Genomic DNA, 13,668 nt, shown 5'->3' with positions numbered 1-13,668 from the left:
CAGCCCAAACCATCACTGATCCACCCCCATGCTTCACTCTGAGCATGCAACAGTCATTGCAATATTTTAAGCAAAACAGTGCTATTACTCTGCTAATTAAACCTTCACACTGCTCTTAAGCCGCGTCACACTAAAGTCACACTGGACTTTTCTCCCTATAGATTTCTATTTATACACACACAAATGCATCAGATCTGACACGCAAGCTCATGCGACAAGTTTCGCAGTTCGCTGCGCTGCAAAGTTCAAGCTTGTTGAACTCTGACCTGCTAAATCTTACTACGTGACTGCATAAGACCAATCGAAGATCAAAACATGACCTCTTTGTACAGAAATGTAAAATATGGAGCAATTGCTCGTTTTTTAAAGGTCTAATCACCTTGTTTAATCCTGCCCCTTTTTACAGCGCCGTACTACAGAATTTCGCATGCTAAAACTCAAGTGTGACCGCAGCATTACTAGTGGAATGTGCAATCAATGAAGATTGGCCACCAGGCTGGTCAGATTTAGCTATAAAACTTCCATCATTAAATTGGCCAGTGTTTCAGTTTCATGGTCCAGCCCCTGTATAAGTAACAGTCATGATATATATTGCTTCAAAGCATTATAACCTATAATGTGCTAGTCAAAAAATGACGTTTTTACTAAGAGTAGGGATTTCACAGTGAGGAAATATTCAATTGCTTGCCTTTTTACTTTTGCTGTTGATTTTGTGGTGACACTCTGTGGGTGTAGTGAACACACATTTTACAAGACATGATATGTGCAGGATCTGCCACACCATTTCTGCCAGTGTCTTGTTATAGAGGAAGTGAAAACGCTTGTTACAAGCGAAAGTGGACTCCTGCTGCACCGTGCTGTTCTTGTGTTATATTCAGTAGTAGATGCATTCTACTAGGTTATAATCGTAGCTTCCATTGTCCTACCAAACTAAACTAAACTAAAATTTATTTAACTGATTAATATAGGAGAACATTAATTAAAATAATTAATATCATAATTTGAATTAAAATTGAATAATTTAATAAAACTATTTATTTCCCATTCAGATTATTCTCCTTATTCATTCTTAAAGAGATAGTTCACCCTAAAAATTCATCATCATGGCTCTAAATTGATGTTCTGTAATCCAGTGTTTTCCAACCCTGTTCCTGGAGGCACACCAAAAGTACATATTTTGGATGTCTCCCATATCTGAGCCATTCATTTCAGGTTTTGGAGTCTCTTTTAATTTTCTGATGAGTTGATTCAGGGGTGTTCGATTAGGGAGAGGTTGAAAATGTGTACTGTTGGTGTACCTTCAGGAACAGGGTTGGGAACCACTGCTGTAATCAACAAGGTTGCATGATAATCAATTTTTATTCATATCATTATCATCATATCATTATTATGTACCCCTCATACCAATACGATATTCAGTACCAATTCAGTTCAGATTTTTAAAAATAGCTATTCACTATTCAACCCAGGGTGTCATTTTGCATGTTAAGAAGTTAGCCAATCACAACAAAGATAATTTACATATAGAACAGATAAATTAGCTCAATGGCAATTGAAGATTCATTTGAACGGGGCTTCAAAAGAATCGATTCTTTAAATCCAAATAAACAAATCATCTAGTGACCGTTCAAACGGACAGTTGACTTAAATTTATCAATCAAAAATAAAAACCCATTTATGTTTAAGCAGGGTAACAAGATCGAAGTTTAAGACATTAGATTCATAAACATGCACACAGGCACCTTTATACAAAATGACGCTTTATTGACTAATCTAACAAAATTCTGGTTGATTGAGCTGTGGCTCTAGCCACTGGGCCACTCCCCTGTGCACGGCCCTGCTCACGAGGCTTGGAGCAGGGTGGAGTTGGTCGTTTCACATTATGAAGAAGTAAAAGGGCTAGTCGTGTTGACTACTGGTTTTGCGGCACACTAAACTTAACTAGACTCTCGATGGAAAAGAAAGAAAGAAAGAAAGAAAGAAAGAAAGAAAGAAAGAAAGAAAGAAAGAAAGAAAGAAAGAAAGAAAGGTATCGGAGATGAGAATGTCTGAGCTGTGTGAGCAACCCATTTTGTCTGGGTCCCCGCCTGCTCCCAGGAGTCCTCTGGGGTTCTCCTGGATTCTAGTTCTGGGTTCACTCTGGTTGGGACTCTAGTGTGGGCAGTGGCCTTAGGTCACAAGCTTTTGTTATGATGTTTGGTATCTACCCTCTGGAGCCGAGTTAACCAATGAGAAGTTAAATCCCCCAAGGCCCATTTTATAGTCTTAGTTCCAAACCGTAGTGATTTGCATAGACATTCTGGGTGTAAACTGATGCAAAAATGTTTAAAGTTTCTTAAAATGTTAATGTTGCACACATATTAACATAAAATGTAAACAATCGTTCAGTACACCAAATTAGCTTTGCAGGGACCTCAAACATGAACCATCTATGATCTTGTTTAGCTGTGGTGGAGTTAAACATTGATTGCAGAAGTATTAAAACCATAATATTAATACATGAGACTTGTTGCAAAACACCTGATTACACATAAAGAGAATAAGTTTATATTAAAAGCATTAGTCTTAAGCTAGGAGCTTATAGAATTTCTCTGTGTGTTCAGTTCTGAGCATTCCTTTGTGTCGTAAATACCTTGGAATCGGATTACAACTGATCATCCAGTCTTTTCCTGGGTAGGAGAAGTTGATGGTGTATTATTTGTTAAATAAAGCAGAATAAGTATGAGTCTGATTCGCCATATTCGTCACAGCATCTGTATTATTCTTCAGTCAGGAGAGTATAAATAATAATTCATTAATTTTGTTTTCATACTTGTCGACTCTTGGCATTTCGTCAAGGTGATGTTGGCAGCACTCAAAATGCGGATCTTTTGATCATTAACACAGTAAATTTAATCTGTGTTTCGCAACCAGATCTTTGTTCAAAGAAAAAAAAAACCACTCACTCCCACATACTCATAATGCAAGAATTTCTCTTTGAAGATGACTTCTGAAGGATGATGATGATGCGTTGAGGTGATTCTGCTCTTCAGATGCGCCCTCCCTTACAGTCGAGATAAACATTCCACGCTATCAAAATCAAGACGTCCTTCAGCTAAAAAGAAAACACGTCAACACAGAGATAGAAAGAATCTTTATAGACCAGACACCTGAAGAGATGAGATAATCAACTTTATGTGGAAGTTGCATTTCATAACTGCGTTTGAAAAGGTCTAAAGTGCGTCTCACTATCTGTTTTTGTGTTTGGTCTGTGGGTTGTTTACTGTATATTCCATAGCTGTGTCTGTGGTAGAGTCTACATCAGTGTTACTGACAGAATGAATACAATGTAGCTGTCGCCCTTAATTTAATTATTTTTCCTTTTTTTTTTTAGCTTATTTTAATTCATTTTAGTTTGTTTTAATTTTTTAATTTATTTTAATTTTAATTTATTTATTTATTTATTTATTTATTTAGGCTTGTGACAGTGTTTGCAATGAAAAGTAACATGCAGGTTTTATTAAAAACAAAACATAAAAGTGAAACCAGATAATGGGACTTTTTTGTATTATTATTCATTTAATTTTATGTATGGCTTGTGAGAATCTTGCAATGAAGTAACACGCTGGTTTCATTAAATACAAAACATACTTTTAAAGTGTTAAACAAAATGTATATGTCATTTAGATATACCAGATGAAGTCAAAGCAGATAATGGGAAAGGTTTGTGTTGTTAATAGTGTGCTGTATCTTCTGTGTGTGCGTGTGCCGTTTGATATCATTTCCTACTTTATATAAGACCACAAAGACTCTTTGAGCTTGAACCCAAACCAGCTGCATGACCTAAACGGAAGAATCACATCTGTAATAAAAAAAAAATTATCAAATGATGAACCACCTGTCTACAGTACATTTATTTAATCCTGACTTTCTGCTCTCGTTTTTGAATCTGTGTGTGTTCAGACATAAATATTTCACAGTTTCTCTATGTTCTTCTCTTAGATTTCTAATTCAAGCTCGATTGGCATGACAATTCCCATGTTCCAATGCATTTTTTAAACACGTTTGGCTGTGTTTGGAATGGAGTTGTAATGGATTACTTACTACTTGCTGCACAGTTTATTGTGTATATTGTGGTAAGGGGTGCCAAGCTATCATGTTGGAAAAGAAAATGCATGTTGCATTATAAATCCAATTTTATTAACAACATAAAGTTGCAGTAGATATTTCTTCTAATTTGTTAAACTAAAAACAGAAGCTCAAGTTGAATGCGTTGCATATTCAGTAATTTTCACTGTGTGTTGTTGTATTGCTCATCAGGGCATATAAACACATAACCCAGTTTATTGAGGATATCTTGCAAGTACAAATTGCCCCCTTTCCATGATGTGAATGCCATGTTTTGTGAGATTTAGATTGAGATCCAGTGCCGGTGGAGGTAATTTGAGAATAGTGGATAATTGTGATGTTCAAATAACTTGTCTTGAGATGATTTGAGTTTTGCATGTTGAAGTCAGTTGTGACCCTGGATGACAAAACCAGACTTACGGTTATGTTTTTGTCAATAGACAAAAATACATAATATGGGTCAGAGTGTGTTGATTTTTCTTTTATGCCAAAAAGTCATTAAAGGGGACCTATTATGCAAAAAAATCACATTTATAAGGGGTTTAAACACAGTTGTGTGGCAATGGTGTGTGAACATAGCCAACCTTTAATAATTAAAAATAACTATATTTTTATAATCACAATTGATGAAATACTTTGATATTTTCCCTTTTGTACATGTCATCAGTGTGGGAAAGCCCCGCCCATTAGTGACAAACTCTACCTCATTGGAATAGACAGCCCTGAGTGGTAAGCAGCCATCTGAGTTTTCACGTCGTAATTGCCTTATTTAATGGCAGAGACTAACAGGGATTATAAATGTGGAGTTTTAGGATGCACAATTGAACAATTGTGTCTCCATAGACTACTTTTTTGCAGCCAGTTGTTTTGATATTTTCAGTTTTTTACAGAAATAACAATAGTCCTGTTTTGAATCTGATGCTAAACTTGCACATAGGCATTTGTAGCTCCGCCCTCTTTTGACAGGAGCAGAATCTCATTTGAAAAATGGCAGTCACCAAAACAGCACAATTTGGATCAAATCCTAAAAGGGGCAGTTTCAAAGAGTTATAAAAAAAATATGTGCACGGTATTATGAGCAACATGATTATACACACTCTAGGGCAGGGGTGACCAACCCTGTTCCTGGAGATCAACCTTCCTGCAGATTTCAGTTGCAACCCATATCAAACACACCTGGCTGTAATTATCAAGTGCTGTTCAGGTCCTAATTAATTGGTTCAGGTGTGTTTGATCAGGGTTGGTGCTGAACTTTGCAGGAAGGTAGATCTCCAGGAACAGAGTTGAGCACCACTGCTCTAGGGACATTGGTTACTTATTTTTATATCTTGTAAAAAGTGGCATAATAAATCCCCTTTAAAATATTAAGTAAACATCATGAAAACATTTATTTATTTATTTTCTTTTTCAGCTTAGTCCCTTTAGTAATCTAGGGTCACCACAGTGGAATGAACCGCCAACTTATCCAGCATATGTTTTACACAGCGGATGCACTTCCAGCTGCAACTCAGTACTGGGAAACATCCATACACACTCATTCACACACATACACTACAGCCAATTTAGTTTTTTCAATTCACCTAAAGACCATGTCTTTTCTGTGAGGGAAAATGGAGCACCCGAAGGAAGCCCACACGAACACAGGTAGAACATGCAAACTCCACACAGAAATGCAGACTGACCCTGTCAGGACTCGAACCAGCGACCTTCAACCACTGAGCCACTGTGTCAACCACTTCATTTAGACAACTTTAAAAATTATTTAGATTATTTTCAAAGCCTCATATTCCAGAAAGATTATTTTATTTCGATTTCAGATGATGTATTAATCTCAATGAAAAAAAGACACTTGATACTGGTTTTGTGGTCCAAAGTCACAATTCTCTTTTATTAAGGGAACCAAAGTGTGCTAATCACACCACAACCAGCAACCTGAACTGTTGGTAGTAAAAGGGATAATAAGTCCATGGTGTTTACACCAAATTTGGCCTTAATCTCAATGTCGCAGCACCAACTGTAATTATCCGACTTTTTAAATTTCTATTGTCTGATTTTGGTGCTCAAATTGCTACTTACACTTCTTGTGTGGCAGTTTGCTTCAAAGTTCTGATGAGTTGTAAATATAAGATTTTTTTTTTTCGCACACCTTTGAGTTACTATTTTTCAAACTAGTCTAGCCTCTGGCATTTGCGGGCCATTTTACAGCCATATCACCCTGCAGCCCAAGAGCGGTTACTTTCTGAAGCTAAGCAGGGCTGAACGTGGTCAGCACCTGGATGGGAGACGACATGGAAAAACTAGGTTGCTGTTGGAAGTGGTGTTAGTGAGGCCAGCTGGGGGCGCTCAACCTGTGCTCTGTGTGAGTCCTAATGCCCCAGTAAAAAAATGAAGGGGACACTATACTGTCAGTGGGCACCGTCTTTCGGATGAGATATTAAACCGATGTCCTGACTTTCTGTGGTCATTAAAAATCCCATGACACTTCTTGTAAGGAGTAGGGTTGGAACCCCAGTGTCCTGGCCAAAGTTTTTCAATTGGCCCTTAGGATCATGGCCTCCCAATCATGCTCATCCACTGAATTGGCTCTATTACTGTCTCTCTTCCACCAATAGCTGGTGTGTGGTGAGCGCACTGGTATCATTGTCATCCAAGTGGATGCTGCGCACTGGTGGTGGTGAAGAGACTCCCCCCCCTTATGATTGTTAAGCGCTTTGGCTGTATGGCCATACACAATAAATGCGCTTTATAAATACACATTAAATTTACCTAAATGCATTAAGATGCTGCCATGTGATTGACTGATTAGATTTTGCATTTTAATTAGAAAATTAATGATCTACCCATTGAGGGCGACTTAGTCATGCAGTGGGTTGAACTGTCGCCTCACAGGAAAAAGGTTGCTGGTTCGAGCCTTGGCTGGGTCAGTTGGCATTTCTGTGTGGAGTTTGTTTGTTCTCTCTGTGTTGGCGTGGCTTTCCTCTGGGTGCTCCAGTTTACCCCACAGTCCAAAGACATGTGCTATAGGTGAATTGAATAAACTAAATTGGCCATAGTGTATGTGTGGGTGTGAATGCAAGAGTGTATGGGTGTTTCCTAGTGCTGGGTTGTGGCTGGAAGGGCATTCGCTGCATAAAACATATGCTGGATAAGTTGGAGGTTCATTCCGCTCTGGCCACCCCTGATTAATAAATGGACTAAGCTGAAAAGAAAATGAATGAATGGATCTACCCATTGAGCAACAAGACAGCCATACAGTAGATAATGTTATCTTAGTATTCTGTGCACAGTACACATACTCCATGCTCCTTTCTTTCAGAAGTAGTAGGTCATACACCATTCCAAACATACTTCTTTCTCTGTTTATTCCTCTGTAGGTAGTGTATAAATCTCTCATTCTCTGTTTCTCTCTCTTCCAGCGGTTCCTCCTCCAACTCCTCCTGCTGAGGATGTGGACCGCCAGCGGCGCAGGTTTAATATGCGCATGCTAGTACCAGGGCGTCCTGTTAAAGAGACTCCAGCCACACCTCCGCCCATTCCTGTAGAGCGGCCCACCTATAAGGAGAAGTTCATCCCACCCGAGCTCAGCATGTGGGATTACTTTGTGGCCAAAGTGAGATCGCAACTTCTGCTTGTTTACATAGAATGAAACATTTTCATTTTTTTAATGACATTTTGAAGGTAATGAATCTCAAAAATACCTACAAGAGCATTTTATTGATTCTTCTGTGTGTGTTTGTGTGTTTCCCCCAGCCTTTTCTTCCTCTTTCTGACAGTGGGGCGCTGTATGATTCGGATGAGAGCGGTGCTAGTGACGATGAGGATGATGATGATGCCTTCCTTTCTGACACCCAGATGACCGAACACTCCGACCCAAATTCCTACAGGTCAGATTAGGGGGGTGTCTTATCATATGAAGTCATATTAAATGTATACGTTTTTTATACCATTTATACTTGCGAAGTATTTGTCGTGCTAATGAACAGCTTGACGTTTTGTCTTTTGCTCATACATTTTTTCATAATGAGTAAATTTATTAAAGGGGTGGTCCAGCTGTGTGAACATAAACAACATCTCTGAATGTAAAACGCTCAAAGTTCAATGGAAAGGGAAACATTGGCTTTTACAGATTTAGCTTAGCAAAGCCTACAGCAAACAAAATTTGAGGACTACAAAAAAATCCAGGCTAGTGAGATCGCAAAGGCTTCCAATTACGCACATTCACCATGCACTGCAACGGGGTGTGGCCAGAGGCACTGTAATGTTATAAGCAGAGAAAGTTAAAATTCCACAGAGCGTGTTGTTTCTGTATTTGGGCTTCCAAAGGACATGACACGACGACAAAAGTGCTTACAATTTAATTTTAATTATGTTCCAGAGAATTATAAAAAAGATATAGCTAGCACTTGACAAAGAACAGCTTCCAGCTTCCCAGTTCAGTGCTGGATTTGGTTAAAACTCCTCCAATTGACAAAGCTATGGATTGTGAGCCACAACCTGTAAGTATTTTTGTTTGTTAAAATTAGGGTTGGGTACCGAAACCCGGTGCCATTATAGCACCGGTACCTTTGTAACCGGTATGTACCAGATTAAAACAGCATATGAATTTCTGTGCCTAATTTCGGTGCCACTGGTGCTGCAACAAGGACGTAAGAAGCATCAAAGGCACACATAGGTACGAATTGTCACACCATCTATAAACATTTAATCCTAAACAATTTTGAGGAATACAGACAGGCGATGTCAGGCGTGGATTCTGGTTGCTTAGGAAACGGACGTACGCAGAACAGTGCATTCGGTGAGCGAGAGCGACTCTTCAGATCAACACGCTTGATCGCGTTCATCAAATTTGTTTAAACTAAGCCTTCTAAAACGCATTTTACAAGCAATGATTCTGACACTGCAACGTGAAGCAGATGCTTTACAAAAGTTGTGTGTAAGGGGGAAACGCGTCAAACTTAATGACACATTTGCGTCGCGACATGCACAGGTTTTTTTCCTTTAACGTGCGGTATCAAATTCCATTAAAAGACCACTCTTCCACCAGTCGGAGAAGCAAGATCAGGCACCCGCGTGGACTTGCTCTCTGTGTCAGTGACGGTGCTGCGTGCATTAGCCTAGTTCCCCGCATTCGTTAGAGGTTGACGCCCAAATTGACACAGGTAATAGCGATTTAAACACTTTTAATATAGAAAGTGCTCGGCTATGCAGGGACCATAATTAATCAGAAATCTAGTGTACATCGTTTTACTTTAGGAAATGCAGTATTGAATTTAAAAACAGTCGACAAGTACCAAAGAACAGATGTAACACAATCAAATGTAGTTTCAGTCACGCTCATGTAAGTCATATTCAACTCCTTTAGTTTTGCCTTCATTCATTTTTGATTTCCGTCTTCAACACATGATTTATTTACAACACATTTTTCACTAACTAATTTCTAATATCTACTTTTTTTATCTTCCCCATGGTGACAGTCAGTGCATAACATTTAACTAGTTACATATAACATATGTTATACAAAACAGTTTCTCTGGTCTAGAACCACCACTGACTATAACATGTAAGAGAAGATCATGAAAGAAACATTCAAAAAGCAACTCATGTAAACAACTTGATCATATTAATGTCTTATTCAGATTAAGGCAAATCATTAGATTACTGAGAGCCATGTAAACATAGACACAAGCCCCAACTCTAGAAAAAAGGAATTCAGTATTTTGATGACAGCCTTTCCACAGGTTAGTAGTAAGCTAATGTAATTTCGTAATACAAATCTTAAATTCATGCTAACCAACAAATGATCAAAGTAAATATATTAATGCATTTCAAATATATAAAATATGAATTGATGTTTACTTTAAACTTAAATTCTATTGTTCTATTAAAATTATTTTGTAAAAGATTTTGTCAAATAAAAGATTTTTCTAGAGTCCACCATCCACCATAGTTTTGTGGTTCAAAAGTATCTGTTCAGGCACCGTTTTGGCACGGTACCATTTTAAAAGTATCGATTTAGTACCGGTATCGAAATAATCCCAAACGATACCCAACCCTAGTTAAAATTGAACAACTACATGCACAGTTTCTAGCGTTAATGGTATGTTGTAGCAAGGATGTAAACACTAGCAATTTAGCTACAAATTCATATTTATCAGTCAAACCACTGTAAACAGCAACAATCTTCAGCAGCGCTGCAGTGTCTCTCTAAGCGGCAGCATTCTGTGCATTCTACATCACAAGTAACAAGCTCGCAAAAGATATGAGAATGTTTTATATTACTTAAACATACTTATTCTGAACATATGTGAAAGACACTTGTCAGATTTTATTTTAGAGAGCAGGTGTGAGGCTGCTTTCTGTCCTCTTAATTTTTCTGTCTGATTCAGGCAGCTAACGCTTCTAACAGCTGCTCTGACTGACAGTGTTTACACAGCGCTAAAACAAAGACTATAGAATACACAAGACATGTCCCTCGTATCTTTTCAAATGGGGAAAAGTGTAACTGTCAATATGGTGAAAAAGGCCCGCTTACTAGTACAGGAGCCAATCATTGATCGCTGAGGGGCTCAGACCAGACGTGGGTTTCTGCAGATTTTGTGTGATTTGGATGTTTAGAAATGAAACTAAAGAGACAGTTGTTGTTTCATTTTATTGGTGATTCTTAATATGAAATTCGATCATAAGCTTGGCAAGCAATTATGGAGAATTTGATGTTTTCCCATTCAACCAGAATGCCCGAGCATACTGCCCCAGAGGAGTTTTAAAGATGGCCGCCGAGTGAAATGACTTGCCTTAAAGGGACTTTGGCTAAAACATGCTTGTAGGGGCATGACGAGGAGCCAATCTGCAAATCCCAACACATTATGTTAGCTGACCAATCAGAGCCTCTTGAGGGCAGACCTTTTAGAGGAAATAGGAAATATGACTTATATTTTTTAGATTGTTTTCATGTTAGCTGAGTCGCTGTATATAATCAAAATAAGATATATGAAAAAATAGCGTGATTTTCTACAAGTGAAGCATGAGCACACATTGTTTTGCATCTTATAATCACAACCAATCCTTAAAAATACACTGTGGACTACCCCTTTAAAAATTAGAAGTTGCTAAGACTTTTATTTCAGTATGTTGATGTACTTCCAACTGAAACCAACTGAGTATGGAGTAGGGGGCTGGGCTTTATTTTTGCACCACATTCTTCCTCTAACGGTAAGAGTGGTGTGGTTTAGAGTATTGTATTAAACTGACGTCCACAGAGAAGGACAGGTGCTCCAAACACTGAAGCAAATGGTCAGATCTTGATTGGAGATAGCCAAAACAAGATTTTTTTTTTCAGTGGATTAACTTAAATGGATTAATTGTTCTATATGTTGTTTTATTAGCCCATATCTGGTTCACAGGTCTGCATGATTAAAGTCAACATACGGCATTAGAGAAGTGCTTTTGCATACCAGATTAATTCATTTGCTTGTGATTCAAATGGCGTTGGACATAGTAGTACATATATGGTGGTTTGGGGTATTTAAAGAAGCCTTCCTAAAAGTAAGAGTACGCCAGAATTTTTAATTTATTTATTAATGATTATGGCTTATATGATAATTTTAAGAGGTTCAATTAAGTCAATATTAACTTATAGATTACTTGCATCTTATGATAAGATGCATGGGAAATGGCGTTTGCAAGTTTCTGCTTTTGTTTTGTGCATATGGCATGCTTATAAATGAGACCCCAGATGTACGGTTCACAGATTCTCCAAGTCACAAAAGTAGTTATTAATTATGTATGAGTTAATCAAACAATGTATTTATGCATTTAATCGCTCACTTTTCTGACACACATAAGTGACACACTTCAGGCAGAGAGAATATTTATCTAATTTATGGAGAAAGAAAGCAACTCTCTTCTTGTTCATATAAACTTTTACATTACATTCATGATAAACACACACACTGAAAAAAAACTACATTTTTAAACTCCAAAGTTCAATCCTGTGAGCCAAGCAATCAAGCCAAAAGTGAAAACATCAGCTAATCGCTCGCTCACACATATAGAAATCTGAGATGCCAGATTATATGCCAATATATGCAAATCACATATTTAAGCGTCTGTTAACTGATTAAATGTAAGTGTTTACATTTAAAATATATAAAAATAGATGTTACATATGCACGTATATGCATCATACGTATATGCAACATACGTTTTAAAATAGCAAAAAATGGATGTTTAATGGATGTTTATTGAATATGAACAGTGTGAGGACCAAACAACATCTCCAGGTACTCTTTTAAGAATCAAAAACATTTATGACTCGTTTTTTTAGCTGCTTTCAGGATTTGATTGTTTGGTTATAGATTTTAAAGGCTATTTCACATTGATTGCATGTACAAATTGTTTCTTAACCTTTTTTTTATTATTATTTAATTTTTGATTAAGTGATGTTTCTGTGTGTTTGTGACCCTTTTAGTTGGTCTCTGATCCGCCTAGTGATGATCAAACATGGCCTGCACAATGTCAAGACATTCCTTCCCCTGGCTGGACTGGACTTTACAGGTGCATTTACTAACTTCACCTCTATTAATACATGCAAGCATGATAAATTAAGCAGTGAGCTTCAATTTCCTCCACCTCTCCTGTCTTAGAGTTACCAGTGACGTCTCCACTCTCCAATGCTGTGCTGAAGACATTGGAAAACTGGGAGCAGCTTCTCTTGGAAAAGATCAACAAGTTTGATGGCCCGCCACCAAACTATATTAACACCTACCCCACTGACCTGAGTGCAGGTGGGGGGCCGGCTATACTTCGACACAAAGCCATGCTGGAGCCAGAGAACACACCGTTCAAGTGAGTACTTGCTCTGCATTGCAATTAAACCATTCATTCATTCATTTTCTTTTCAGCTTAGTCCCTTTATCTGGGTTTACTACAGCGGAATGAACCGCCAACTTATCCGGCATATGTTTCCATATGCATACATACTCATTCACACACATACACTATAGACTATTAAGCTTACCCAATTCACCTATTCCTCATGTTTTTGGACTGTTTTTCCCACACGAACACAGGGAGAACATGCAAACTCCACACAGAAATGCCAACTGACCCAGCTGGGGCTCGAACCAGCGACCTTCTTGCTGTGAGGCAATTGTGCTACCCACTGCGCCACCGTGCTGCCCAACCATATTAATGAATTATATAAATTAGGCCTGTCACATTAATCAACATAATTAGGGGTGGGCTAAAAATTCACGAGGTGCTAATAATTCTGACTACAACTGTATTTTCACAAATAAACAAAGACGTTTTAAAAGGACATTTATATAGTACCTCACCGGTGTCAACATTTATAATAGGACATTTACTTATTTAACATCAAATTACAGAATCTACATAACTTCAGAATGTTTTTTCTCCTTAAAAGTGTTTATAGCTATTCACATTATTATGCTGTTGTATCATTATATAATCAGTGGCATAAAATGATCTCAAAATTACAATAATAATGTGTTTCACAATAATTCCTGTGACAATCTATCCCACAGAACAAAAATTCAGGCC

General features: G+C 37.8%; 1 protein-coding gene across 3 annotated transcripts in view; it reads left to right on the top strand.

Annotated features, from left to right (window-relative positions):
• The window catches only part of dmxl2 (Dmx-like 2), a 141,763-nt gene that overhangs the window by 102,331 nt on the left and 25,764 nt on the right, over positions 1–13,668 (top strand). For all 3 annotated transcript variants that reach the window (XM_056478914.1, XM_056478915.1, XM_056478912.1), the window contains 4 exons: positions 7,524–7,717; positions 7,858–7,991; positions 12,575–12,660; positions 12,750–12,951. In XM_056478914.1, the coding sequence (XP_056334889.1) occupies positions 7,524–7,717; positions 7,858–7,991; positions 12,575–12,660; positions 12,750–12,951 (616 nt within the window). The remainder of the gene's footprint in view (positions 1–7,523; positions 7,718–7,857; positions 7,992–12,574; positions 12,661–12,749; positions 12,952–13,668) is intronic.

Source organism: Danio aesculapii, chromosome 18 (genome assembly GCF_903798145.1).
Source record: "Danio aesculapii chromosome 18, fDanAes4.1, whole genome shotgun sequence".
NCBI lineage: Eukaryota > Metazoa > Chordata > Actinopteri > Cypriniformes > Danionidae > Danio > Danio aesculapii.
Note: the sequence above shows the minus strand (reverse complement) of the source record. Positions and strands in the feature narration are given on the sequence as shown.